Consider the following 27,361-nt stretch of genomic DNA (forward strand, 5'->3'; position numbering starts at 1 on the left):
TATTATCATTTTTTATATAAAATTAAGATAAATTTACTACATTTTTATACGTTGTATGTTTGAAAAAAATTATTATATATTGATATTATAGATTTTTCGTCATATAATGTTTATTTTGTACAATTTTTACTTTTTAAAAGAGTTATTTGCACCAAACACCCCTGTAAAATATTGAAAATACACACTTCTCCCCTGTGAAATTTTAATAGACATATTCAACCCTGACCTTTTAAAAAATTAGCACACTCGCCCCTTCAGATGAGTGATTGTTGGGCACGCGCCCCTCATGCGACTAAGCAAAGATTTTGACATTTTTTTTTGCACCAAATACCCATGTGAAATATTAAAAATTCATATTTGACCCCTATGAAAATAATTTTTAAATCTATTCAACCTATTATACACAATTTTTAATAAAATCCAATTATAAATATTTAGAAAACATTTTTTGTTTTATTAATTTTTATTTTTTATTTTAAATGTATTATAATTAATTAATTATTTTCTAAAAATATTATTATTTTATCAGGTTATCATTATTTTATTAAATTCACTTTGTATTTCCAACTTTTCCATTAAACATGCATTCATAAACAAGTATTTAAATAATTTTAAATATCAAAATATTGAACTAAACTGATAAGTTCAAATATATTATTTTTTCGATTTAGGACTATATATTATTGAACCAAAATTTAAATTTTTTGAGAATATGCATTGCACAATTTGTAATAAAAAAAAAATAACATGCTTATATAATTCTAAATCGAAAAAGTAACATTTATGAACTTATCATTTGGTTGAATATTTTGGTATTTTTTTAGATATTTAAATCCTTATTTATGAATCATGTTTAATGGAGAAGTTGAAAACAATAAGTAATTTGATAAAATAATGATAACGAGATAAAATAATAATTTTTTTTAAAATAAATTAATTATAAATTATAAATTTAAAAATAAAAATAAATAAAATTAAAAATGTTTGGTACTTATCATTCACTTATCATTTTGATTTAATATTTTTGTACTTTTAGGTATTTAAATCTCGTTTATGAATGCATTTTTAATGAAGAAGTTGAGAACAAGAAAGTTTAATAAAATAATGATAACAAGATAAAATAATAATATTTTTTAGAAATTAATTATATAATCATAATAAATTTAAAATTAAAATTAATAAAACGAAAAATGTTTGCTAAATATTTTATAATTAGATTTTAATAAAAATTGTGTATTATGGGTTGAATAGATTTAAAAATTATTTTTACAGGGGTCAAATATGCATTTTTAATATTCACAGGGGTATTTGGTGTAAAAAAAAATATCAAAATCTTTGCCCAGTCGCATGAGGGGCGTGTGCGCAACAATCACTCATCTGAAGGAACGAGTGTGCTAATTTTTTAAAAGGTCAGAGTTGAAGATGTCTATTAAAATTTCACAGGGGAAAAGTGTGCATTTTTAATATTTTACAGTGGTGGTTGATGCAAATAACTCCTTTTTAAAATATTTTTTTTATTTTTTGTAATAAATATACTTTAAATTTTCTACAACTAAAAGTTCAAATTTAAATTATATATAAGTTTAGATTTTATTATTATGTGATTAAATTAAATAATATTATTATTATTGTGTGTTTTGAATTTTTATTTAATTATTTTGTTAAAAAATAAAAAATAAAATCGGGTTGGTTCGGGTTGATCGGTTAGTCGGGTTCGGGTTGGGTATTTTCGGGTTGATTCGGGTTTGGGTTGAGGAATTTATTAGAGTTATTTTCGTCAAGCCGACCCGACCCGAACCCACCCGAATTGACACCCCTATGAACCATTATATATACCAAAAGGTTAGTGGGAGCAGAACCTTGTAGAGAAAAATATTAAAGTAATCTAGTTATTGACCACTTAAAAGCTACAAATTTTTTTACCTTCATGATACTAAAGATTACATGCTTATGTATAGAAGAATTGACAATTTGGAAGTGATTTACTACTTTCACTATATAGTTTATATTTATTTATTATTTTGAAGCACCTTTGTATGATGTACATTGAAGAGTTTCGATTATGGGCTTAGAATCGTGAATTCTATGTCTAAGCCATTAAGATTATATCATGACGATTCAGTTATAGTCTTGCGACTAAGGCGACAATCGAATTAAGTATATCGACATAAAGCATTATAGCCGTCGTAGAACGTATTAAGCAAAATAAAGTGGTCATTGAATACGTTAACACTGAATTAATGATCCTTTGGCCTAAATGCGTGCTAATTAAGATGTTTAAGGATCATGTGGTTATGAAAGATTGGGCTCTTCACATTATAAGTTTGTCTATATCTTTTTTGAACAAGCCTTTCGTAGGGTCTGTGATTGTGTTTTTCAGTCATTAAGATGTGTGTGTGTTGACTGGATTTCTAGTCTTGCCTTGCCCAAGAGCTCTGTGACACACATCCAATTCCAAATTTCCGGCAATTGTATATACATTTGATTTCTGATTTTGAACTCATTCAGTTATGATATTTCTCATATTTAGTTGTATACATATTTAGTTATCTTGAGAAAATATCGATTGAGTCGGACCTAGAATAAAGCATTGGTTTTATTCAATAAGTTATATTAAGAAAAATTTCAATTTCAAATCCAAATCCAAATCCAATTATAAATTCAATTTTTTAAACATCCAAACACACTATTAATCAAAATTTACTCTAAATTTAGGGAGTGTTTGCAATAGATTGTGCTTTTGTAGAAGTGATTAATTTATAAATTATAAAAAAGTTAAGAAAAATCAAAAGTTGGTAGTGTTTGGAAACAAATGTGAAAATCTAAAAATTAAAGTTGGGTAGTGTTTGATAAATAAGTGATTAGAGTGATTATAACAATGACCTTCTTATTAAAATCACTTTGGAGAATCATAATCACCACATGACTAGCTTTTGGATTTTAATTAAGTTAAACATAATCAAACACATAATCTAGGTTTAAAAAACACACGAAAATGATTTTTTAAACCAAAAGTTAACAATCACTTTATTTTAGTGATTGTAAACACTCACTTAATCATGCGGTCGGTCAAAGACTCGAAATATCCGTCAACGTGGATATGGTAAGAATGAATTATAGAAATTTCAAAAAAAAAAAAGAAAAGAATTATAGATAACGGCGATTAACGCCGTTAGTGGCCTAACCGATTTGGGGAATAACGGCGTTAAGTTCTTAATATTCCACGCATTGTGGGTTGGCCAACTCGGTATTTGGAGTCATTTCTCTTTCTTCCCCAAAAGCAAACAAAAAAATTTGAGTGAAATTATGTCAGAGGCTTTGATCAACGGCCTCGCCGGAGCCGGCGGTGGCATCATCGCTCAGCTCATTACTTATCCTTTGCAGACTGTATGATTTTCTTCATTTTCGGATTCGTATTCGCTTTGATCCATATTTTTTCTCTGATCATTTGGTTAATTTTTTTGCTTTGCTAAGTCAAGTGTGTGATGATCTACGATTGTGTTAGGTGAATACTCGGCAACAAACGGAGAGAGATCAGAAGAAAGAGAAAAAGAGCGTTGGGACTGTAGCGCAAATGTATCAGGTAGGTGTTGTGTGCGTTATTTTTTTCTTTTAAAGCTGAAATTTGCATTTTGAATTGTATTTTCTCCTTTTTCTTTTGTCGTACGTAATGCGATTATACTGTAGCTTGTTAAGCACGAAGGGTGGGATCGGTTGTACGGAGGACTAGCTCCGTCGCTAGTCGGCACCGCTGCATCGCAGGTGAGCTTTCTCTTTCTTGGTTGTATTTTTATTTAATGCGAGGCTTTATTGTTTGTTCAGCTAACTAGTTGGTTTTAATTAAGTTTTAGAGTTTCAGTATTAACCACGACTATCTTCAATTCAATGACTTGATTTTGGATCTATTGTTGGTACATGAAATGTTTTTTTACCGTAGTAAAATTTGGATCTATTGTTGGATCTATAGCAATTCCAAGGTGCATACATTTTTACCGTAGTAAAATTTGGTGATGAAATGTTTTTTTCTCAGATAAATTGTACCCAAAATATGAATTTTTTGATCCTTAAGGTGATGTGCTTTGAGGTGCAATCGAAAATGTTATTAAAAATAGGTTTTATCTTTTTGTTACGAAGTAATACAGTGATGTTCCAATGCAATGAAAGTAGAATACTAAAGCATATGCTGTTTAACAGCAGGAGCACGTGGTCCCTATATTGAAAAGTGTGCCAATTAAGACTATGTTGCAACTTACATGCCATCTGCATTTTATTATTTGGTGTCACAAGTCGTGGGTCATGGTCCTTGTTTCATTAGAATGATAGGCTAGTATTCTAAAGTCGTAATAAGTTATGGAGGATGATGAGGTCTGTATATGCTATACAGACAGAAGCATTTCTTGAGTAGTATGTTATGTAGGAGGTATGGGCCCCACGGTAATGCTGATTTTTTTTTGTTGGGGGCAGGGGAGGAATAATGCTGATTTTTTAAGAAATTAATAATCTTGAAATAAAGTTTTTGGACATGGCATGTATCACACATGATGAGACCATATATTGCTCAGAAGTCAAAGAGCAATATCTAAATTAGGCAGGAAGATGCCTCGATTCAACTGGAATTTACTGGATCTTGTCTTTATTGGAAATTAGGAAAGAGGTAATGGGTGACTCCTCGTTATTAACTATAAGCTCTCTCAAATAAATAAGATAAGTAGATGACGTTCAGGGGGTTGCAACCAGTCATGAGCAACATAATTTTTTGGTCAACCCATCCCAGTTTATCTTAAAAAGCACCTGAAATGTGAGCTCATTTTACCTTTTACACCCATTGTTTAGAACAGTCTTTGTTTCGAACTTAAGTTGAATTTAAAAGCAATTCCCTAGCTACTAACACTAACAATGATCAATAACTGGTCCATCTTTCAATTGATGATTATTTTCATTGCATTCTCCTTTTGATTTTTATCTAAGTAGCCTCTATGTGTGATAAGCTTTGCCTTCTAGCTAATAGTTATTCAGCAACCATTTGGAATCCACATATTGTTCCATTTTTTTCTCTTTAACAAACTCACTGGTGACCCATTTTGATGGCCTCTTTGTAACACCGGCATTTTGAACTTCCAGTCTTCCACAGTTCCACTTAAGAAAACTCGAATCTGACATTAATTTATGTAATGTGGACCTGCTACATGCTAAAGAAATAGGTTAATGCAAACTGTATAGTGGCATTTCACACCCAATACCTTAATTATCTAATTTTTTCTCTGTTATCCCATCTCTATCTTATGACTCTTTCCTAAATTTTCTTAAAGTTATATACATCCTAAGTGGTCCAGATGTTGGATTTCTTATATAATTACACCTTTCATGGTACAGGGTGTTTACTATTATTTCTATCAAATATTCAGGAACAAGGCAGAAGCCACTGCTCTTGAACGTAAGAGGAAAGGTGCTGGTGATGGATCAGTTGGAATGCTCTCCTCACTTATGGTGGCTGCTCTATCAGGGTAAACACTTGTCCGAGGAAGCCTTTAAATACATTTGTCCTAATAAAATACTATAATTTAACATGTTTTTACAGTCATTCAGTTAGTGTAGCATTGACCTGATAATAAATACCTCCACCGTACTTTTTCTTGGGGCAGGGGTTGTGATTTAGTTTTCTGTTCCACATACGCACACCATTTCTTTAAATTTTGTTCCAATTCAGCTTGCTTTTTAACGCCAGTTAGTCAATGTTTGTGGAGGTCCTTATGGCTATTTTCTGTGTGGGGATAAGGTCAAGCTCATTTGAATCCAAGCTTGGTGATCCCTGAACTATGCAACTTCAATTTCAATTTCTCCACCCCAGTGCTCTAATCTTTGTACATTAGTTTTTGGTGGATTAAGCATCACTTGTTTCTTTCCCTGTTCAGAGAAACTTGGATATATTTTCTTTGGCAGAATTGTGAGATGTATAAATATTTCGTGTTTTACAAGACATCTTATATTTTTGGAGAATCATATTTTTCTCCAAAATATACAAACAATATTAAAAAATTGACATACTTTTGTTCTATGGATACATCCTCCAACTGATTCCTATCTTTAGATCAAGATTTGTGGGTGTTTTTAAACTTGATCATTATATTACAAAATAAAGAGAATTCACTGGCAAGCATGGCATAATTGCAATTTAAAAGATTTTGTCAAGCGTGTTCTTATGAATTATGATACAGTGGTTTTATTTTGTCAATGTATAAGAGCATGCTATGTAGTTTTTCAATCTACACTGATTGGCATAGTGCAGAAATTGTCTTTTCTTGATTTGCACACAAAGTTTCACTGTTCTATATCATTTCTCTTAGCTTCCTTCGAGCAGGATTAATGCTTCAGTCATAGTCAATAATAGCTGATGCTTGGCTATGAAAAAGACATCACAAATTATATCATTTGGCATTATATGTACTTATATATACATTGTGTTCCTTGCCATCACTCTTTATATCATTTGGGAGAATCAACTGAATCTATGACATGCTGCTGGACCAACCATTATTGATCTCTTTTCTGCTTGGACGGTTGGAAGAGCAAGGACATTTTACGCTTTTTTTAATTATTATCATTAGTAGAAAAACTATGTGAAAATCTTGTTTTCTCATTCTTTACCGTATGCAATGTCCTACCAGCGATACTGTCTTCTTTGCATGTTTAAATGCAATCAAATGAAACTCATTTTTCAGTTTCTTCCTCTTTAGTGTATTCTTGAGTTAGTTCTTATTTGAATAGGCCAATCAACGATATTTACAGCTTTTCCTTTCCTACAGGTGTGTAAATGTGCTGCTTACTAATCCTATTTGGGTGGTTGTGACCCGCATGCAGGTAAAGATTCGGATGAATTAATGTTTTACCTCATAATTTATGTGCAACTGGTGGTAAAACTTGTTCTACGAATTTGAAATCTTGATATTTCATGGATTCCTTTTTTTTTAATCAACATGGATTCCTTTTTGTTCTTAGTAAATTATGGGGATTTTTGTAATTCTTTTGTGGTCCCATATATTAGCCATTGGTGCCTTTTATTTTGGAGGTGGAATAAGTATCTTCCTGTATTTGTTAATATTCCAAAATAAAATAGATAATATTGGAGAGCTAATGATAGTTTATCCCAATCATAGGACAGACTTGTTTTCATTATAATGAAGCTCACCTTGTAGATAAACCCACTTCCCTTGAGTTTTTATATGCTCGACATAGCTTCATAAGTATTTCCTGCAGTCTTATGATACTTGGGAAACCTTTGACGACCTCCAGTTCAAGCTTTAAAAGCTGTTGCTTACATTCTGAGTTGTTTAGAATGATATCCAGTAGATCTTTACGAATTCAAACTTAAGTTCTTAGTAAGCAGCAGCTGAATCTGAAGCCACCAAAGTCAGTCTGGTGGACTCTGGCCGCTGCTGATTGGAAGCTTCCAGCAGCATGTCTGCTGGTTTGGTGGTTGCTGCTGATTCTTTTACTTTTTTTTAGATGGCACAAATGCTTATGAGCCTCTTCAAATGCACAAAATATTAAAACATATGTTCTACACTCAGCTCCAATAACTTGGTTTCTTTTTTAATTTCATCCTATCATGATTCCAAATGGATCCTGGAGCTAGTGATGGTGCAAACCTGAGAAACTTTGACCATGAATAAGTTAATTTTGATTTGTTTTATCTTGGACATGATGGCCTATAGGAATTTCAATTGAAAATTATGGGCTTCTGTATATATTTTATGCTTGCACCTTAAAGCAACTACCAGGGGAAGATTATTCATTTGAAAGATACAGACTGTAAAGCGAGATATCGAGTTGCTGAGAAGAACTACAAAACATATGTGCATCTCTTATTCATTTGTTGTATATCTTGCAGACTCATACAAAGAAAAGTCGACCAAATCAGACTGAATCTTTATCTTCTGAGGAACTGATTCTTGATGCAGTAGAACCTCCTCCTTTCAGAACTACTCACGCGGTACGAGTACAGCTGTAGATTTGCGGTAACATTAGAAATGGAAGTAGAAGTTGAATAGAGCATTTTATGCTGGGAGCCAACTTTTTGTGCTAACCAAAATGATTAATCATCCCTAGTCATGCTTTTTCTCCTACTTGAAAATGGTGTTTCGTCCTACTATGCCACTTCTTGGTCTCTAGAAGCACGTATTCTTCTTCAAATATAAAACTGGTTCAAGATATAGCCGCCCACAAATTTTAGATCAGCGCATAAAGACATGTTTGGTATGGGTTGGATAAATGTTTGAAGTTAGTGAACTGTACTCTGATTCCCATCCCACTCATTTGTCAACTCACGACTTTGTTCTGTTCTTAATTGGTATTTTAATTTACAGATTCAAGAAGTTTATGGTGAGGCCGGAGTTTTTGGATTTTGGAAAGGTGTTTTTCCCACATTGATTATGGTACGTGCATTGTAACTTAACATGGTGCTGGTGAGGTTAATATTGATGAACTGATTTTGTTTCTCACAGGTGAGCAATCCTTCTATACAATTTATGCTGTATGAGACTCTATTGAAGAGGTTGAAGAAGCGAAGAAAGAATAACAGTGAAGTAACTGCTTTGGAGGTAGTTATTTTGACAGCTTCTGAAGATTTTTCTGATTTAACGTGGTACTGGATAATATTCCAGTTACCGTATTCTGACATTTTCATACTAACATTGTCGTGTCTGGGTAGATATTTTTGCTTGGAGCTTTGGCAAAACTTGGAGCTACAGTTGTAACATATCCTCTTCTGGTTGTTAAGGTATTTCTGTTGATTATCTGACCTCGTTCATAGTCATCTGTTGAGATCCTTTCTTGAGATGGCCTGTTTATCAAATATTTCTCTGGTTATGACGATTTGTTGTGTTTCTGAGCTGACTGTGCAGCATAGAAATATGACATACTAATTATCAATGTCCGAAAAAGTTACTTGTGTGATTTAAGTTCAAACTTTTCAATAAGGTTGATGTTTTCTTTACTTCTATGATGGAATGTAAAATTGCTTTATTGCAGTCAAGACTTCAAGCAAAACAATTAAATGGTGGAGATAAAAGGCATCAATACAGAGGTTTGTTTCTACGGGTGGCTTTATTTTGCATTGCTCAAAGGCACTTCTAAATTCGGACAAATTAATTCCTCACCCATCTGTAAAAAACTATGAACCTGTACCTACTTCAAAGTGCATTATAATAAAGTAAATTGAGTCAAGCACTTGGAATGCTTGGATATATGTGTTGTGAACCATCATGAATGGAATATGGATGTCATAATTATTTGTTAGAATTCTAAATTAGTTATTTCGATGACTCAAGTAGCTGATTTAAATTTATCTGTTATTATTTTATAATTTTATCTTATTATATATTTAGTAGAATACTTTTCTTAGAACTCTAGATTCATTAGGACTCTATATTGATTATGTTATATAAATAGATGATAGGTTGCATAATATATATATTCTTTGGCTTTCTCAATTCATGATTCTCGTTAGTATTTTTCTTTTCTTCTCAAAATATCTGTTAGGTGCTTAGGTCCATGGGCCTTAAGTGATCAAGAGAGTGATAGTGTCATGGGCCTAAATACATTGGGCCGAAAATATTATCTTGTCGTAAAGATTATTCTAGAAGGGATGACTTGGGAGAGGGGCAAGAGGAATATATTAAGGGGGAAATGGTTAGAGTTAGATATTTAGTTTAGTGGTTTTTGCTTGAATATCACTAGCTTGTGCTAGGGACTAGCTTTGGCTAGGGAACATAGATCATTTCTGGGTTTTTATTTATTGTAATTATCTCATATTATTAGATATAAATTGTGGTTGCTAGTCCGACGTGCCGGATGTCGATCGGAGGGGAAGAAGAGATGGCAACCAAAGAGTTGGACATGAGAATCGATGCATTGGAAGATAAGATGTTGAAGATAGCAGAGGAAATGAACACCATGGTGTTGAAATTACACGAGACTGTAATATCAATGACCAAGACAATGAAAAAAATTGCAGATCTCGAGGAGTTGGTGGAGCCTTCCATAGAAATATGGGGAACGTGTGCAGTTGAGGAGAACGAGGGGGAAGCTGATGAGCAGGCTGATAAGGAGAGACCTGTTATGAAATATGTATATTCCAGAAGACGTAAAGGAGTGAAGGTGGATAAGGGGGACGAAAATTTGTTGGTGCAAGATCATGGGGAACTAGACCAAGCTTCAGCACGAGTCAAATGCGCTAGTCTTAAGCAGAGCAGAAGAGAAGAGAGCACCAAGGATCAAGATTATGGAAAGGATTTACCAGTGGTTGATGAGGTAAATCCATTTCGTGGGGCATCACGGCTTGCACCAAACATCGTCATAGCCAATCTTCCAATCAATCAATCAAATCCGGTTGCCCCTCCTTGTGGTACGTCATGAGCCCTAGCATACTGAAATAGCAATCCCATTTTCTCTCTGTCCTTAGATAATCCTCTCGAGCCACTTTGTGTTGTTTGTCAAACCAGTCCTCATCCAACGATTGAAGTCGGCGGTCGATTAATTGTCTTGCAATGTAATATGAATTGTCCGCGCTAATGGATTGGGCCCTCACAAGTATAAATAGCCCACGGGCTCCTTCCTCACTACAACCTTCGATGAAATAATTAATTATTATTGGGCCTTTAGTTATTTTCCAACTCTCACCATCTTTGGGCTTATTGATGTTATAACCCGTATAATAATCTTCAGCCAGAACCCACTCCTGGCCGGTCCACCGCGCAGCCCTCGCGAATCCCAGTTCTACAGTGGATCGTCGTTGCATCGACGCAACGTAACCCTCCCCTGGATGTGTTGCCATATCTGGGGGTTTCTTTTTAAGCCAGTGGAGTCCGTTGCTCGTCGGTTCCTTCTCAGCAGTGCACGTATATGGTTGGTGTCTGGCCGGAAAACTTGGGATGAGTTCAGCCGTGAACTCCCATCGGATCGGTTTTATCAAATCCAAGTCCAACTCAGGTAAACCTGCGCTTCTCAAAGCCCGTTTCTCGTCCTTGGAATAGTTTTCTTCTTCAATCTGCCGCTTTGCCTGATGTCTTTCTCATCTCATAATCTTCAACAACTTTCGATTCTTCGTATGAATCGCAACCCTCCACCCGGCTCTTATGCTCCAGGACCTCATCGTTCACCACTCGCTGATGTTCCTCTCCCCTCAATCGATAATTCGGGTAGTCACCCCATTTCCTACTCATCCACTGTTCAATCCGAGTCTGAGATGTTGCAAGCTTAGCCATAGCTTTTTCAAGATAGCTTAAATTCTCCTTCATCGAGCTCATATTCTCTTGCACTTTTATAATTTTGTTCTCCAGAATTTCCAATCTTTCCTTTTCTCCCTTCATCGGATCCGGCAGGTAACGGAACAATTGTTAGGAACCACAATTTATATATATAATAGAAGAGAATTACAGTAAAGAAACCCAGAGATGATCTCTATTCTCTAGCCAAAGCTAGTCCCTAGCATAAGCTAGTAATATTCAAGCAAAAACCAAATAACTGAATATCTAACTCTAACCATTTTCCCCCTAATATATTCCTCTTGCCCCTCTCCCAAGTCATCCCTTCTAGAATAATCTTTACGACAAGATAATAGCTTCGGCCGAATGTATTTAGGCTTATGACAATATCGCTCACTTAAGCCCATGGACCTAAGCACCTAACAGCCAACCCTAGGGTGGCTTGGAAAGGAAGGAAAGGACGTGACCCATTTCATCTTTAGGCCCAACAAGGGAAATTGCGGGGTGGAAGGAGACAATAGCCTCATTATGCTTAGCTGGGCTCTCAAGGAAAAGATAAGGGTGGCTCGGCGCACCACAACGTTTCAATCCGATTGGTTTGCAACTTGGGTAGTCCACGATTGGGCCCTGACTGTCATTATTAGGCCCTGACAGGAAAATTGGAGGTTGATTAAAGCCCATGGCCCAAAACTAAGTATTAGGGCTGTGAAATTTATTCATAGGGTGGAGAAAACTAGGGTTTGCAAATCCTACATCCGAGAGTGGGTGTTGGGCTCGGATCATTATTCCCTTGGTCAGCCCAGAAACTGGAATGCCTGGTGGGCCCAAGTAAATAACCATAGGTATTTAAAACATAACGATGGGAGTACTTTGACTCGTCCTCAAGCGCGCGAGAACGGAAGAGGAGAAGACGCGAGTGTCAGCCCAGAAACTGGAATGTCTGTTGCCGTCCCAATAATCCGTGGACGTGTGATTCAAGATGAAGGTGGAATGTCCTATGCGTTGCCACTATTATTCAAGAAAGGAATGTCCGAACTACACAAGGAGAGGGTGGTGCACAAATTGAGAGTTGAAAGACCAGAAGACCTTGTCTTTATATGGAAAGACAGGGATGGCAGCCACAGTTATATCTCTAGATCCTTATCAAAGGAGTTGGGTCCGCTGATCCTTAAAAAGGACATCGTTGAATTACGGTTAGGAGATGGGTATCAAGTTACAGTGAGTGGAAGGAGTGATGAATGGAAGATTGAAACAGGAACATGTGTGTGCTTTATTCTAACTTCAAGCTCATCTTTTGGGATAGATCATGGATTGACTATAGTGTTGTATCCTGTGATAGTCAGCACCATTGACTTGTTTGCAAGTGACTTCTTTGAAGGTCAGGATGTATTGGGAGTAGAGCATAACAAGAGTCAATCTCTAGCAGCTGTCGTTTTTTATAAGATGAGCACTGTTTGGGGGACATATGATTCTGTTACATCAAAGGATTTGTCCGGCATCTTTATTTTCATCGACACACAAGTGGGAGACAATAGGACTCTTGATTTGGACTCGAGATTGCAGGAATTTGACAATGCAGTCAATACAATAAGTAGAGTGGGGACTGAAGAGCATCCTCTTGATTCTTTGCATTTTCGTAATCTGTTTTGCGACCTTGAATTTGAGATAATTGTCTTTGATGTCGGGTGGAAGGATGCGGACTTCGTAGACAAAGAAGTTTCAAGATACAGCCTTGAGGACAAGGCTGATTTTCAGGAGGGTGGCATTGTTAGGTGCTTAGGTCCATGGGCCTTAAGTGATCAAGAAAGTGATATTGTCATGGGCCTAAATACATTGGGCCGAAGCTATTATCTTGTCGTAAAGATTATTCTAGAAGGGATGACTTGGGAGAGGGGCAAGGGGAATATATTAAGGGGGAAATGGTTAGAGTTAGATATTCAATTTAGTGGTTTTTGCTTGAATATCACTAGCTTGTGCTAGGGACTAGCTTTGGCTAGGGAACATAGATCATCTCTGTGTTTTTATTTGCTGTAATTATCTCATATTATTAGATATAAATTGTGGTTGCTAACAATATCCAACAAATTGGTATCAAGAGGAACAATGATCAAGTATGGACTGTTAGAATGGAAGCATATCTAGATGCCAACGCTTTATGGGAAGCCGTTGAACGAATATGAAGTTCCAGATCTGCCTACAACACAACGATGACACAAATCAAAAGGATAAGAAACAAAGAAAATCAAAAGCAAAAGCCATCTTGTTCACAACCGTCTCATCCTCAGTTTTTACCTGAATTATGATATTGAAAACAACCAAGGAAAATCTGGAATTTTTTGGAGAAAGAATACGAAGGAAGCGAAAGGATCTAAGGCATGCAAGTACTGAATTTAAATTGAGAATTTGAGATGCAAAGGATGATGGAATCAGAACGATCAAAGAATATTCTGTCGAACTTCTAAGTATTGTCAACAAAATCAGACTTCTCAGTACTATTTTTCTGATTTGAAAGATATTTCAAGTTTTACTTTGGCAGAATTGTTGAATGAGCTGCACGCACAAGAACAAAGAAGTGCAGGAATCACCTGTAGAAGGTGCGTTTTGAGCCAAATCACATAACAATTTTGATGGTAAGAACAAGAAAAAATATGGCAACACACAAGTCTTGTCACCTTGTCCCAATTGAAAAAAAAACCAATCATCCACAAAACAAGTGTTGGTGAAGTCCAGAAGCAAGATGTCACAAGTGTGGCCAGTTAGGGCACAAGGAGAGGATATGCAAGACTCAACAACAAGGTGAAACAAAAGTTATAGAAGATCAACCTTACGAGGAGTTGTTTGTCATATCATGTTTTGCCATGAATAACTCAAAAAGTTTTCTGGTCGACAGTGGATCGATATCTTTTCAAAGAACTTAACAAGACTGACGTTTCAAAAGTTAGGATCGGAAATGGACAATTCATTGAAGTAAAAGGCAAAGGAACTAATTGAAGGGCATTCAAGTTTGAAATTAATTTCTGATGTTTTATACGTTCCTGAACTTGATCAAAATCTTTTTAGTGTTACGCAGTTGTTGGAAAAAAGCTATAAGGTGTTGTTTGAAGACAAAAACTGTGTGATAAAGATGCAAAAGACATTGAGATATTTAAAGTCAAAATGTAAGGGACGAGTTTTGTCTTATATTTAATGGAGAATTACGTTGATGCACCTTCCATGAATAAAGACAATTTGGTGAAAAGTTTAGTTCTAATGAAGGAGGTGGTCCCTAAATATGTTGTCCATCAATATATGAAACAAACGAAGCATCCTTTTCAACAAAACAAGGTTTGGAGGCCTACACAGAAGGAACAATTGATCCACACAAATGTAGCAAGACGAAATAAAACACCATACACTCATCGACAATATGGTGTGATGGAGAGGACAAAGTATATGCAGCGGTGAAATTCATCTTCAAAGAGAAAAAATAATTCATAGATATGTTAAGGTCACAAATTTATTTGTGACCGACCAGAGTCAACCTCCTCACATCATCAACATTCGGTGCACAAGCAAAATCAAGCCTAAGCGTTATTTGATGGCTTCAACGTTGGAAAAAGGATGAATTATGTAGCGTTTGGGCCAAGGAGGAGTGTCGATTTGGATGACTCAAGAAGCTGATTTAAGTTTTGTTATGAACCTGGGAAGCGGATCTAGTTATATGGCGATGAAGTGGTAGATCGTTTAGATAAGTGATTGGTTTGTGAGTTTTTCTGCCTTGCTTCCCTATTTTAAATGAATATAGGGGCTCGTTCCTTGAGAGAACCCCTTGATCTCATGCATGGGTGGATTATTTGGAATTCAAGATGATTTTCTTTATTCATCTATCAACAATCTAAATACAAAATAAGAGCCACTTATTTAGGTAAGGAGTGGCCTACTGCATGATTGAATTCTGAAATTATGACATATAAGGCTTAACGAGGAAAGTAGATAAAATCATAGTAGTGAAATCTCGCAGGATCTTCTACTGTCTATTCTTGAATTTTCCATGACTGAATCGTTGGTAAGTTATGTCATTGTGCTTTGCTGCTTGACCCATTTGCATGATGGGCTGGATGGCACTGTTTGAGTCCATGACATCTGCCCCCCTCGGAGATCGTGGTTGTCCTCAAGCACGAAAGAAGAAAATCGAACAGTGAACATCTCTGTGTCTTCCCAGGACGCTTCACCTGAGGAGAGACCCTCCCATTGTACTAAAATTTCAGACCTGCCTTGCCGCATACGTTTGTCTAGGATGGCCAGTGGTAAGAGCTGAGACTCATTTGAGGAAGTTGGAGGCAAGATTGGATTGGAGAAGGACCCGCCTTTAAATTTTTTTAAGTCGAGACATGGAAAACAGGGTGTATTTTGGAATTTGCAGGTAGCTGAAGTTTGTAAGCCAATACTTGAAATGGACCAAAGTAGCGAGGAGAAATCTTGTTATTGTTCCGGGATGCAATACTCTGTTGTCTGTATGCTGGAAGTTTAAGGAGAACCAAATCCCCTATTTCAAAGGCGACGTCTCGATGTTTTGCATCATAATTCTATTTCATGAGATTGCGTGCTTATAAAAGACGATCACGGAGCTGGTGTAGGATTTGGTCACGTTGATGTAGCCCATGATCTGCAGATGCAATGCGAGCTTGGCCTGGTATGTAGGACGAAAGGCTATGGGGTTTGAGACCATAAACCACTTCGAAAGATGTGGCCTTGAGAGCAGTATGAAAGCTAGTGTTATAGCAAAATTCAGCCCATGCAAGTCACTCAAACCATTTGTGGATGATCCCCTGTAAAGCAACGTAGATACATTTCCAAGACGCGGTTCACAACCTCAGTTTGTCCATCGGATTGAGGATGATAGGCTGAACTGAAGCACAGTTTTGTTCCACTTAACTTGAAAAACTCCTGCCAAAAAACACTTGTGAAAGTTGCATCCCTATCATTGACGATTGTTTCAGGTAGCCCGTAGAGTTTAAATATGTTGTCAAAGAAGAGTTTAGCTACCGAAACTGCTGTATATGTATGGGTGAGCCAGAGAAAGTGACCATATTTTGAAAAACGATCAATAACCACCAGAAGAACATTTTTCCCTTGTGAACGTGGTAACCCTTCTATGAAATCCATTGAATTATCGGTCCAAATGTGGTGAGGAATTGGCAAAGGTTGGAGGAGTCCCGCTGGTTTCAAAGCCTCATTTTTGTTGTGCTGACAGGTGGAGTAATTAGAGACCAATTCTTGAACTCGTCGCTTCATGCCTGGCCAATAGAAGTCACGGCCCAAGCAATGGAGAGTACGCTGATAGTTTGTGGCAGCCCTCATGTATCATTGCAATGATAGGTGCTCGTAGAACTGAGTGTGGTGGAAGATAAATCTTGGATTTAAACCTTAAGACACCATCCTGGAAATCCCATGGTCCTAAAGCTTCACCGTCATTTATTTCTTGAATTATGCGCTGGACATCAGAATTAGTGGAATGTGCCTCTCGGATTGCTGCCAAAAAATCCCAGTGAGATTTTGAAATGGCTATCAAGCAACCTTCGTCTTCGTGTTACCGTGAGAGTGCATCGGCTACTGTATTTGATTTTACCCGCACGATATTCCACTTTAAAATCATACCCCATTAATTTACTTATCCAATGTTGTCGAGGCGATGTTGAGATGTGTTGTTCCAGCAAGAATTTGAGGCTATAATGATCCCGTGCGGACTATAACTGAGCTTCTCCAAAAGTAGGAGTGCCAAATGGCACTGCCTTAGTGAACCCAATCAATTCTTTTTCATATGCTGGGAGTTTTCTGTGGCGTTGGGCAAGTGTACTGCTAAAAAATGCGATGGGTCGGCCTTCTTGTTGAAGAACTGCCCCAAGTCCAGATTCTGATGCGTCGCATTCCACTATAAAAGTGACAAAAAAATCAGGAAGAGCAAGCACGGGGGTAGACGTCAGCGCCTTCTTCAGAGTTTCGAAGGCATGAAGGCTGTCTTCCGACATGTTTTTTCAGCATATTGGTTAATGGGGCAGCAATAATCCCATAATTTTGTACAAACTTTCGATAATAACCTGTCAATCCAAGGGAGAGCCCCAGGTGCTCGAACAGTCATTGGCTGAGGCCATCGGATAATGGCTGCTATTTTTTCTTCATCCACTTACTCCTTTGGAAACCACATGTCCCAAATAAGATACTTGTTTTTGAGCAAAATAGCACTTTGAATTTTTCAAGAATAAGTGCTGCTGCTTCAGAATGGCAAACACTGCACGGAGGTGATGCAGGTGATCCTCCCATGTTGCACTGTAAACTAAGATGCCGTCAAAGAAGAACAACACAAATTTTCGCAAAATTTTGCTAAAAATTGAGTTCATGAGTGCCTGAAATGTAGAGGGGGCGTTGGTAAGCACAAACGGCATGACCAAAAATTCAAAATGGCCATGGTGGGTGCGGAATGCGGTCATTTCAATACTCGTAGCATCCATTAAAATCTGATGGTACCCGGAACGTAGGTCCAGCTTGGTAATGTACTCCGCGCCATGAAGTTCCTCAAGTAGGAATGACAATGGGTCGGGTATGGGTAGGATATCGTGCCTCCATCCCCATACCCATTTATTAAATCCATCCCCATACCCATTTATTAAATCCATCCCCATACCCATACCCATCGGATATTTAATTTCATCTCCATCCCCATACCCGTCGGATGATCGGATATCCATACCCTACCCATATACCCATTTATTGTATATACTCCATAAAAATAATTTTTTAAAATTTTAATTATTTGATAAAATTATACTTATTTACTAGATTTTTATATCAAAATTTTTAAGATAATAAAAAAATAAAACTCGAAGAAAATTTACAACCAAAGACTTATATAAAAAATAAAACTTTTAAAAAATTGCATTAGTTTTATATTAATAATTTTCATTATTTCATCCAACTAACATAATTCAACAACAAAAAATTAAATTAGCATTTATTTAATATAAATTAATGTGTATGCATGTATATATATATATATTTAGAGTTCTTTTATGGTGCCCAACACTATATGCCCACTTCATGCCCACCATGTACAAGTCAACTCATCTATTGTACCGGTCAACTCATTTATTGTACATGGTGGGCATGAAGTGGGCATATAGTGTTGGGCACCATAAAAGAACTCTATATATATATATATATATATATATATAATCGGGTATCGGGTCGGGTATGGGTAGGATACCACTACATCCTCCTCCATCCCCATTTACGAGATCCCCATACCCATTTACCCATTTATTTACTCGGGTCCAAAAAATGCCTCCATACCCTCCTCCGTTCGGGTCGGATATCGGGTTCCCCATCGGGTTCGGAGGAAATTGCCATCCATTTCCTCAAGTAATTCCTCTATAATTGGAATAGGGAACTTGTCCTTAACTGTTTTTGCATTCAAAGCTCTGTAGTCGACACAAAAGTGCCATGATCCGTCAGATTTCTTAACCAGCAGAACGGGGGAAGAAAAAAGGGATGAACTGGGCCGAATAATTCCTTTTTCCAACATTTCAGCACATTGCTTTTCTATTTCATCCTTTTGTGCATGTGGATATCAAGAAGGCCGAACTGCAATTGGATCTGTCCTTTGTTCGAGGACAATTTTGTGGCTAAATCCCCGAGATGGGGGAAGTCCATGGGGTTCTTCACACAGGCTGTTGTATTCCCCTAAAGATGTTGTAATTGGGAATGAAGTGTAACTTTTGTGAGATTGGCTGAGAGTTTTCTGGTTGTAGATGTAAAGGTTGATTCTCCTTGCCATGTAACCCGTTCTCCATTCCAGAAGAATTCCATCGTCATCCTGTCAAAATCCCATGTAATGCTTCCCAGCATTCAAAGCCAATTAACGCCCAAGACACCATCAAATTCTCCCAGAGTCGGGACAAAGAAATCTACATGGAATAAATATTTTTCTAGCTGAATGGGCACTGCCAAACACATACCTGCACAGTGGTGTTGTTTGCCATCAGCCACCTTAACTGATAGATTTCCTTTACGTGTGATTTCCAACCCCAATCGTGCAACCAACATGGCATCAAGGAAACAATGGGTACTGCCTGAGTCAATAAGGACACTGAGATTTGAAGATTGGATATGCCCTTTTACTTGCATGGTCTGGGACGTTGGAACTCCTGAAATCACATTAATAGAAATGCCCAATGTGTCTGCTGCCTCTTGTTTATCCTCATCATCAGCAATGTCGTCTTCAATCACCTCGAGGCAGAATAATCTCTTGCATTGGTGCCCTGGGACGAAGAGTTCGTCACAATTAAAACACAATCCTCTGGCGCGCCGCTCCATCTCGGATCTGCTCAGCTGTTTGATGAATGATGGGCGGGTGGCTGTGAAGTTGGGTCGCCTTGTAGTGGGCGTGATTTCATATCGTTTGGCTCCTAGACGTCTATCATACAATCGGGTCAGGTCCATTGCTGTTGTTAAATCCTTGGGCCGATGAATTTCTACCTCAATTGCGATGTGCTCTTGTAGATCGCTGATAAAGATGGCTACCTCTTGTTCGCTGTTGAGAGAAGAGGCCTGGGAAGATAATTGTTCAAATCGTCGTTGGTATTCTTCCACAGATCCAGTCTGGCGCAATTTGGATAATTCTCCCAGCTTGTTTGAGCAAATTGGGGGCCCAAACCTAAGGTGGCAGTATTCTTTGAAGACTTCCCATGTGAGATTAGGGCGGTTGCGTTCCAATTTCAAGAACCAAAGTTGAGCGTCTCCTTCGAGGTGAAAAGATGCAAGGCCAACTCGTTCGACCTTCGATGTATGTTGATGGCGGACGAAGTGCTCACGACGGCTAATCCAGCTGAGAGGATCAGATAAACCATCAAATCGAGGGAAATCTATCTTGGAATATTTGGGAACAAATGGCTGCGTTCCTCCATTGTCATTAGTTGTGCGGGACTTGTGGGACTGTGACCCCGATGACCCATTATTTCCATTGCTGTCGCTGCGGCTCATGGACATCTGGAGAGCGGCTAGTTCATCCAGTCGCTAGTCCAGGTTTTGTTGACGACGATCTTGTTCTTCAATATTGGCCTTGAACAGATTGACAAGGCTCGTAATTTGCTGCTGGAGTGTCTGGAAATCGCCCATAAAGCTCGTCTTTGATGCCAACTTGTTATGAACCTGGGAAGCGGATCTAGTTATAGGGCGATGATGTGGTAGATCGTTTAGATCAGTGATTGGCTTGTGATTTTCTGCCTTGCTTCCCTATTTTGAATGAATATAGGGGCTCGTTCCTTGAGAAAACTTATTTAGAACATGCTACACAACTAACGTGCAAGGGTGGATTATTTGGAATTCAAGATGATCTTCTTTATTCATCGATCAACAATCTAAATACAAAAGAAGAGCCACTTATTTAGGTAAGGCATGGCCTACTGCATGATTGAATTCTGAAATTATGCCATGTAAGGCTTAATAAGGAAAGTAGATAAAATCATAGTAGTGAAATCTCGCAGGATCTTCTACTGTCTATTCTTGAATTTCCCATGATTGAATCGTTGGTAAGTTATGTCGTTGGGCTTTGCTGCTTGACCCATTTGCATGATGGCTGGATGGCAGTGTTTGAGTCCATGACAACTTTATCTATTATTATTTTATAATTATAATTATATCTTTATTATATATTTTAGAATTCTAGTTTTTATCTCCAATTAGTATAATACTTTTCTTAGAACTCTAGTTTCATTAGAACTCTATATTGATTTTGTTATATAAATAGATGATATGTTGCACAACAATACATATATTCTTTGGCTTTCTCAACTTATGATTCGCTTTTCTTCTCAAAATATCCAACAAGTTATGATGTGCAGGTTTTTCCCCTGTTTTTTTCTGTCACGTGATTTTTAAGCTGCAAGGAGTCATAGTTGCCTTGCCCTAAAAACATCTAAAGATTGTTGCAAGTGTTAATTGTTGTCCACTAGGTATCTTTGCCCTAGAACAAAGGAAAAATGGCCTCACGACATAATTCTGTGACATGAAAGTCTTCATTCCCTCACTATTCTAACATTCCATCTTATCCACTTGTAATTTTTTATCCATTTGAAGTTTTCATGGTTATACCCAAAATTTAGGGGGTAATAGCTGTCAATTTATTTTATTTAGGCTGAGGGATTGAACCACTTGATTTCATGTGATGTCTTTCTTATCATCCTATGCATATCATAATCGAATAAACTAACCAACCTACAACCCAACCTATCACCAAAATTTTGTGTGTTATCACCGCCACACATTGGGTGTAACATAGATTTGGTATTATTCACTCTTGGACGGTTGCCCGGGCTTAAAATTTCGTATATGGCAATTTGATTAGTTATTTGGCTTCTTCCTTTTACATCTAGCTGTAATGAACGTGAAATATCAAGAAGCCTGTTTTATGCTTTTCAATTAAATATAATTTAGTCTTGAATCGGAGCAAATTATTAGCTTAGTCATATTGATCTGGAGGCTGCTTTTACCACCATGCAGGTACTTTGGATGCGATACTGAAGATGATCCGATATGAAGGTTCTTATGGTTTTTACAAGGGTATGGGCACGAAAATCGTGCAGAGCGTTCTAGCAGCTGCTGTTCTTTTCATGGTCAAGGAAGAACTCGTCAGGGGTAGCAGATGGTTGTTAATGAAGGGAGCCACTGATTCGGTAAAATCAAATCCCCTGTAACATGTTTTCTACTAATACTGGTGAGTTACACTCCTAGGAGCTTTCATTAAGCGTCATTTGTTCCGTTGGTCTCGGAAAGTGATACCTCTTTAATCAACAACACCATCTAGATTCGAAAAATAATAGGAGTCGTGTTTCTGAGCAGGTTAGTTGTGTAGCATGTTCTATATCATTGCATAGTTCGTGTACTAGACTTGGTCCGAGTAGCAGTGATATTTGATAAGCTGGTCGCGACATCTGAGCATTGGGCTCTGAAGAAAACTGGAAATTCGATCATCCAGATGTTGTACGCCAATTCATGCTTAAATGTATAAACAGCAAGGTTTCAAATGTAGTGAACTGAGTGATACCTTATGCTTAAACATATTTGTTTCTACCTCGTTTTTCATTTAATCAAGTATATTTGTTTCTTTCTCGTTTTTCACAAGTATTAGCAGGCTGGAATAAACTAATTTTGGTATTTTTAAGTAAGTCGACAAAAATACATCTTTTCTCACTTGATAAAAATCATGAAGATATATGGTAAAAATTCTCTCTTTATATGTGAAGGAAACTTTTCAGAAGCGAAGGTGATGGAACCGATTACCTTAAAAACGATCCAATCGGTGGGACCGTTTTAACCGAACGGTCGGGTCGGACCGGAAAATCGTTTATAAAATATAATATAATTAATAATACATTTTAAATTTTTAAAACTTAAAAGATGTATATAAATAAAAAAAATGTATATTTATCATAATTTGAAAACTAAATAACCATAATAATATATTCAAAACATTAATTATAGTTGTATATTTTTTACAAATAAATTAATTAATTAAAAAAAACTTTAATATTACTAAAATAATATTTGTAATGAAGTACAAATTTCAAATAATGTTGTATATATATAATAAAATATTAAATTAAGGTTTTAAAATTTAAAAAAAACTATTTTTAAAAAAAATAAAAAAAATTCGGGAAACCAGTTATTGACCAGTTTTGCCCGGTTCTGACCGTAAGAACGGTTTTTAGGAGTAATTCAGACCGGACCGGTGATCGCTTCCCGGTCGAACCGGCCGGTCTGGTCTGGTCCGGTCCGGTTTTAGAAACATGGAAATGAAACATAAAGAGTAAACAAAGTATAAAAATTATGAGTGTTATATTATAAAATCATTGTCAAACAAAGGTTATTTAGTTAAATAATTTGTTCTCTCTTTTTAAGATATATTGTAAATTTGTAATGCATATATGATCATTATATATCTTATATTCTTCCTTTTCAAAACTCCAAAGATCATTACAATGCTTGTGTGTGCTTATCTATTTTTTTTAAATTAAATTTATCAGCAAAAACAAATTGAATTAAATTCGAAAATCTTATATTCAAAGATGACGTTTCCCCGCACGAGTCTTGAGCCCTCTCAAACTTACATCATCGTTATAATTTGTCAAGTAAATCTTTGTAGAGACAATTGCATGCATCTATATCTACGAAATGAATTGATTTTAATTCATATTTACAATAAATAGAAATTTTTTTATGAGTCAATCCAGAGACTTGTTTTACAAATTTGTTTATGACATAATCTCATTAAAAAAAATTTCCGTTCCCATATACTCATTATCATCAAAAAAATATTTAAAAAAGGAGAATATTTCTCTTAGCAGTTAGCACCTTCTTTTGTCCTAAACAATTTTATTTTTATTTTTATTTTTTAAAAAAGGATTTGCAGTGATAAGAAAAATTTATGTACCAGACAAGCGCAAGGCCAAAAAACTTGAAAAAATTATCATGTACGGAAGGGATGGAAGCATTTGGATTAACGAAAATATTTCAAATTTTGAGCCGTATAGATCCAAAAGAATTTGAAATCAAACTACCTCAATCCACTCATCCAAATACATCAAATTAGCTCAAGTTCACATCCAAATGCAATGTCAAATGTTGTACACAATTCTTTTCACTGTATTTATCTTGCTCTATTCAATCCTCAACTTCGTCGAACTCCTATGAAAGGCGCATTATTGAGATGATATGACACTTGATTGTGCAAAATAAGGGACAAAAGTGTAGTTTGGATATGACAATGCACTAAACTGAAGTAGTAAACGTTCAAGCACGAGCTATGAAATTGCTATTTGTTCCATACAGAAGCTCTAATTTCTTTTTCAATGTTGATAATACCTTGCAACGTCCAGTTTTTTTAAGGGAGTAAAAAAAGGGAATTAATGTAATCCATGCTGTGTAAAATTGTAAGAGGCCTCTCTTTGACCAACTGATCCATCTGAATACATCATAAGCTATATAGAACTCTACTTGCTCTTTTTAGCTTCTTTTGCATATTCGTTTATTAGTCCTTCGACGTCCTTCCAGAATAAGCCCTCCACCAGAACTCCGTCCTTGGTAAACCTACAAGTAATCCATAGAAAAAGTTTAAGTACCCATTGTTCTTTCGATATGTTGTATCGTTCTGTCACGACCACTCCAGCCCAAGAATCTCCAGAAGCTAGCCCAGGCCCAACAGCAACCAAGGACATTGTTTATCCTTACCAAAGTTATCTAATCTGCAGCCTTGAACTTCCCATGTGCCTTCGATCGATAAACAATATCCTTGGTTGCTGTTGGGCCTGGGCTAGCTTCTGGAGATTCTTGGGCTAGAGTGGTCGTGATACGTTCTTTCCATATGTGTCTAGGTGGAATCAACTGCTTACCACTGCGTGACAGTTTTAGTAAATTCAACTGGTGGCTTTGCGGATATTGATTGGGGATCAGCACTCCCTATGATAAGGGTATACATATCTGAGAATCTTGGCAGTTTTGACGTGACAACCAATCCTGTGGTATTGAATGCTCCCTGCAGAACCAACTCCACAGATTGTTCAGCTTGCTCGAATAATTTAAGATTATCCAATGCAGGCAAAGTCCAATGCTAATCTTAGTTGTAATAAAACCATGTCTGGATTATCCAAATTTAAGAAACAAAAAATGATCTCTAAATCATGCTAAGAAAAAGATAGATCTCTAATTCTCCAACACAAAATAAAAAGGAAGGTGACTGTGAGTCTCGATGTACGTCATAACAACCATTAAAATCCACATTGACAAAATGAAATGTACCATCACTTGCTGAACCTTTTGTTACAGAAAAGCAAGAGGTTCATAAATGATGCAGATATATTCCTGATGTTCACGAGAAACTTGTTCACTTGGGTAACAAGCTTCTGGCCTTTATTTAATCAGGTTTCAATAAGAAAAATGAAATTCACTGTCAATTCCCTACAGAAGAAACCTATGTTTGTCTCCCAAAATCGTACCATAAATCGAGTACATAACTTCTCACTTCTTGTAAAAGAGCTTGAACAATGAAAATGGAAAGATTAGAAAAGAGTGCAAACAATATCATTATGCTCCCCGGACCACCAGATGCTATATCTTCCTAGATTTCACGACAAGGTTTGAGCTTCTGCCGTTTGTACCCTCTGCCTTCTTTTACAACAGGATGCTTGAAAGCCAATCTTGAAAGCCAATCCAAGCCAAGCAATCGATACTAAAAAACTAAAAAAGAAGAATCTAACCTGACCATTGGCTGATGGCATCTTAAAATGTTTATATATTGCAAGAAAGACACAAACAAGATTAACTTCACACCAGCATTAATCTAAGAGAAAAAACAGAAAGTGTCTTAAAAGACTAAATTTGATATAATGCTAATAAGAGTGTTGCATCAGAGTCACCAGAGAATTATCTAACCACCACCATCATCGTCATTTTAAAATATTAAATAAACATGGTAATAAAATAAATTTCGTTCTAATACATGAGGTTAAAAAAAAACAAAAGAAGAAGAAGTTGTTTCTGTATAACATATCAACATAGCAATCGAATGAGCCAGAACTCAACCAACAATGATATGATCTAGTGGTTATCAGATATAAATGCATTGTTCCACTACAACCTACTGAAACATAATTTAAACCATCACTGAAAGATTTGCATGCAACAGACTATTCAACAAAGAGAGTTTGATAAAACTTACGGTTGGAGGATAGGTGAATAGGATTGCATTCTTCTCCTTCATATATATTATCATTTGTAATATCCCATTGAATACTATATATGTGCCAGCGTCAAAGATCTAACAACCAATGTAACAGAGACAAAAAAACCTCAAAATTTAAAGTGTTAAACCACATTCATATGTTCCTGAATACAATAATAAATCAATTAATGGGCAACCTCATTCCCACATCTTATTTCCCAAACACCCAAAACCGCTCAAAAAGTTCATATTTGTTCTAAAAAGTAAAACAAAAAGCATATAATAACCCCGGTACTTCTCAGTGCATTTTCAAAAACCCAAAATTCAAGTTTTATTGTAGGACCAGAGTCATTACAAAATAGTTGAGCCAAATTCATGAGCCCACCTCTGAATTACATTCCAAATTAAAATCCGGATGAGACCCACGCCACACGAAAAAGGATATAATACAATACAACCGATGAGGAAATTCTTGTTCTCCGGAAACTTTTTTTTGTAAAACTGAGCTAAAAGCGCTACGGCGATGATGATCATCCCAATCAGCAACCTAATGTTACTCATCCTCACATCCTCCGGATACCCTTTGCTCGTCACAATCTAAAACCTCAAAAATTCACAGATCAGTACCAAAAAAATTCAAAAAACAAAATCATCAATCAAATGCGCGCTTCTGCGAGTAAGCAGTAACCAACCTCGTTCACAGATTCATCGAGAATGTGCTTGATTGAGTTATGGTCCAAAAGATTGGCCTTCTTAGGGTTTTTGGTGGAAGCCATTTTTGTCCGAAAAATGCAAATCTGTTGGTGTAACTGCTTGTGCTCCGACTGAAACTTGACGAGGGAAGACTTTGTTTCATAGGCCTTGATCACAATTGGGCCTGGATCACAATTGGGCCTTATTGGACCACGATTGTACGTCTCTATTAGAGACCGCACTAAACTGTCGATACTATCCTAAAATCCCCAGACTAAAACATATAGCACTTACAATTAAGTGTCAATTATCATGTAGGGTTGCGTAACATATCATTAAAAAAATTCTCAAGCCAAACTCTAATCAATCCAAAAATTACTAATCTGAGATGAACTCGACTAATTAGATCAACCTGAACCAATTCGATTTCATATTTATTTTTTAACAAAATAATTAAATCAAAATTCAAAAGATTTTATATCTTTAAAAGTGTCATTCTATGTAGTAACCCGAAATCCGTTTTACGTGGTTAATTCGGTAATCATGTTTATTATAAGTAAAATATGATTAAGAGATTTTAATATTATATAATCGAGTGGATAAACGACCCAGATTGATCGGAAATGGGCCATAGTACGAAATGAGCTTGAGTAGTTCG

The 27,361-nt window shown here is 36.4% G+C and overlaps 2 protein-coding genes and 1 non-coding gene across 4 annotated transcripts; 1 reads left to right on the forward strand and 2 right to left on the reverse strand.

The window, feature by feature from the left end:
* The first annotated feature begins 3,255 nt into the window (after positions 1-3,255).
* LOC140866620 (peroxisomal nicotinamide adenine dinucleotide carrier) lies at positions 3,256-22,398 on the forward strand. 2 transcript variants are annotated; one of them, XM_073271650.1, is made up of 12 exons: positions 3,256-3,387; positions 3,506-3,583; positions 3,688-3,762; positions 5,374-5,504; positions 6,804-6,858; positions 7,889-7,990; positions 8,364-8,432; positions 8,502-8,597; positions 8,708-8,776; positions 9,028-9,082; positions 21,795-22,008; positions 22,134-22,398. In XM_073271650.1, the coding sequence occupies exons 1-11, from the start codon at positions 3,307-3,309 to the stop codon at positions 21,986-21,988; spliced, it is 1,005 nt and encodes a 334-aa protein (XP_073127751.1). In that variant the 5' UTR covers positions 3,256-3,306; the 3' UTR covers positions 21,989-22,008; positions 22,134-22,398. The 2 variants fall into 2 exon arrangements, with proteins under 2 accessions (XP_073127751.1, XP_073127750.1); XM_073271649.1 differs by having other exon boundaries at positions 21,795-22,398.
* Positions 22,399-24,068: 1,670 nt separating this feature from the next.
* On the reverse strand, positions 24,069-26,826 carry LOC140864881 (signal peptidase complex subunit 2-like). Its single transcript, XM_073269280.1, has 5 exons — positions 26,703-26,826; positions 26,452-26,607; positions 26,008-26,085; positions 24,683-24,825; positions 24,069-24,380 (listed from the first exon to the last, which is right to left on the reverse strand). Exons 1-5 carry the CDS (start codon positions 26,784-26,786, stop codon positions 24,284-24,286), a joined length of 558 nt encoding a protein of 185 aa, XP_073125381.1. The 5' UTR covers positions 26,787-26,826; the 3' UTR covers positions 24,069-24,283.
* Positions 25,081-25,203, reverse strand: LOC140870246 (small nucleolar RNA snoR74). The gene has a single exon (XR_012147216.1). It is a non-coding gene; the product is annotated as a small nucleolar RNA snoR74 (small nucleolar RNA).
* Positions 26,827-27,361: the final 535 nt, after the last annotated feature.

The sequence above is a fragment of the Henckelia pumila genome, chromosome 4, assembly GCF_033568475.1.
Source record: "Henckelia pumila isolate YLH828 chromosome 4, ASM3356847v2, whole genome shotgun sequence".
NCBI lineage: Eukaryota > Viridiplantae > Streptophyta > Magnoliopsida > Lamiales > Gesneriaceae > Henckelia > Henckelia pumila.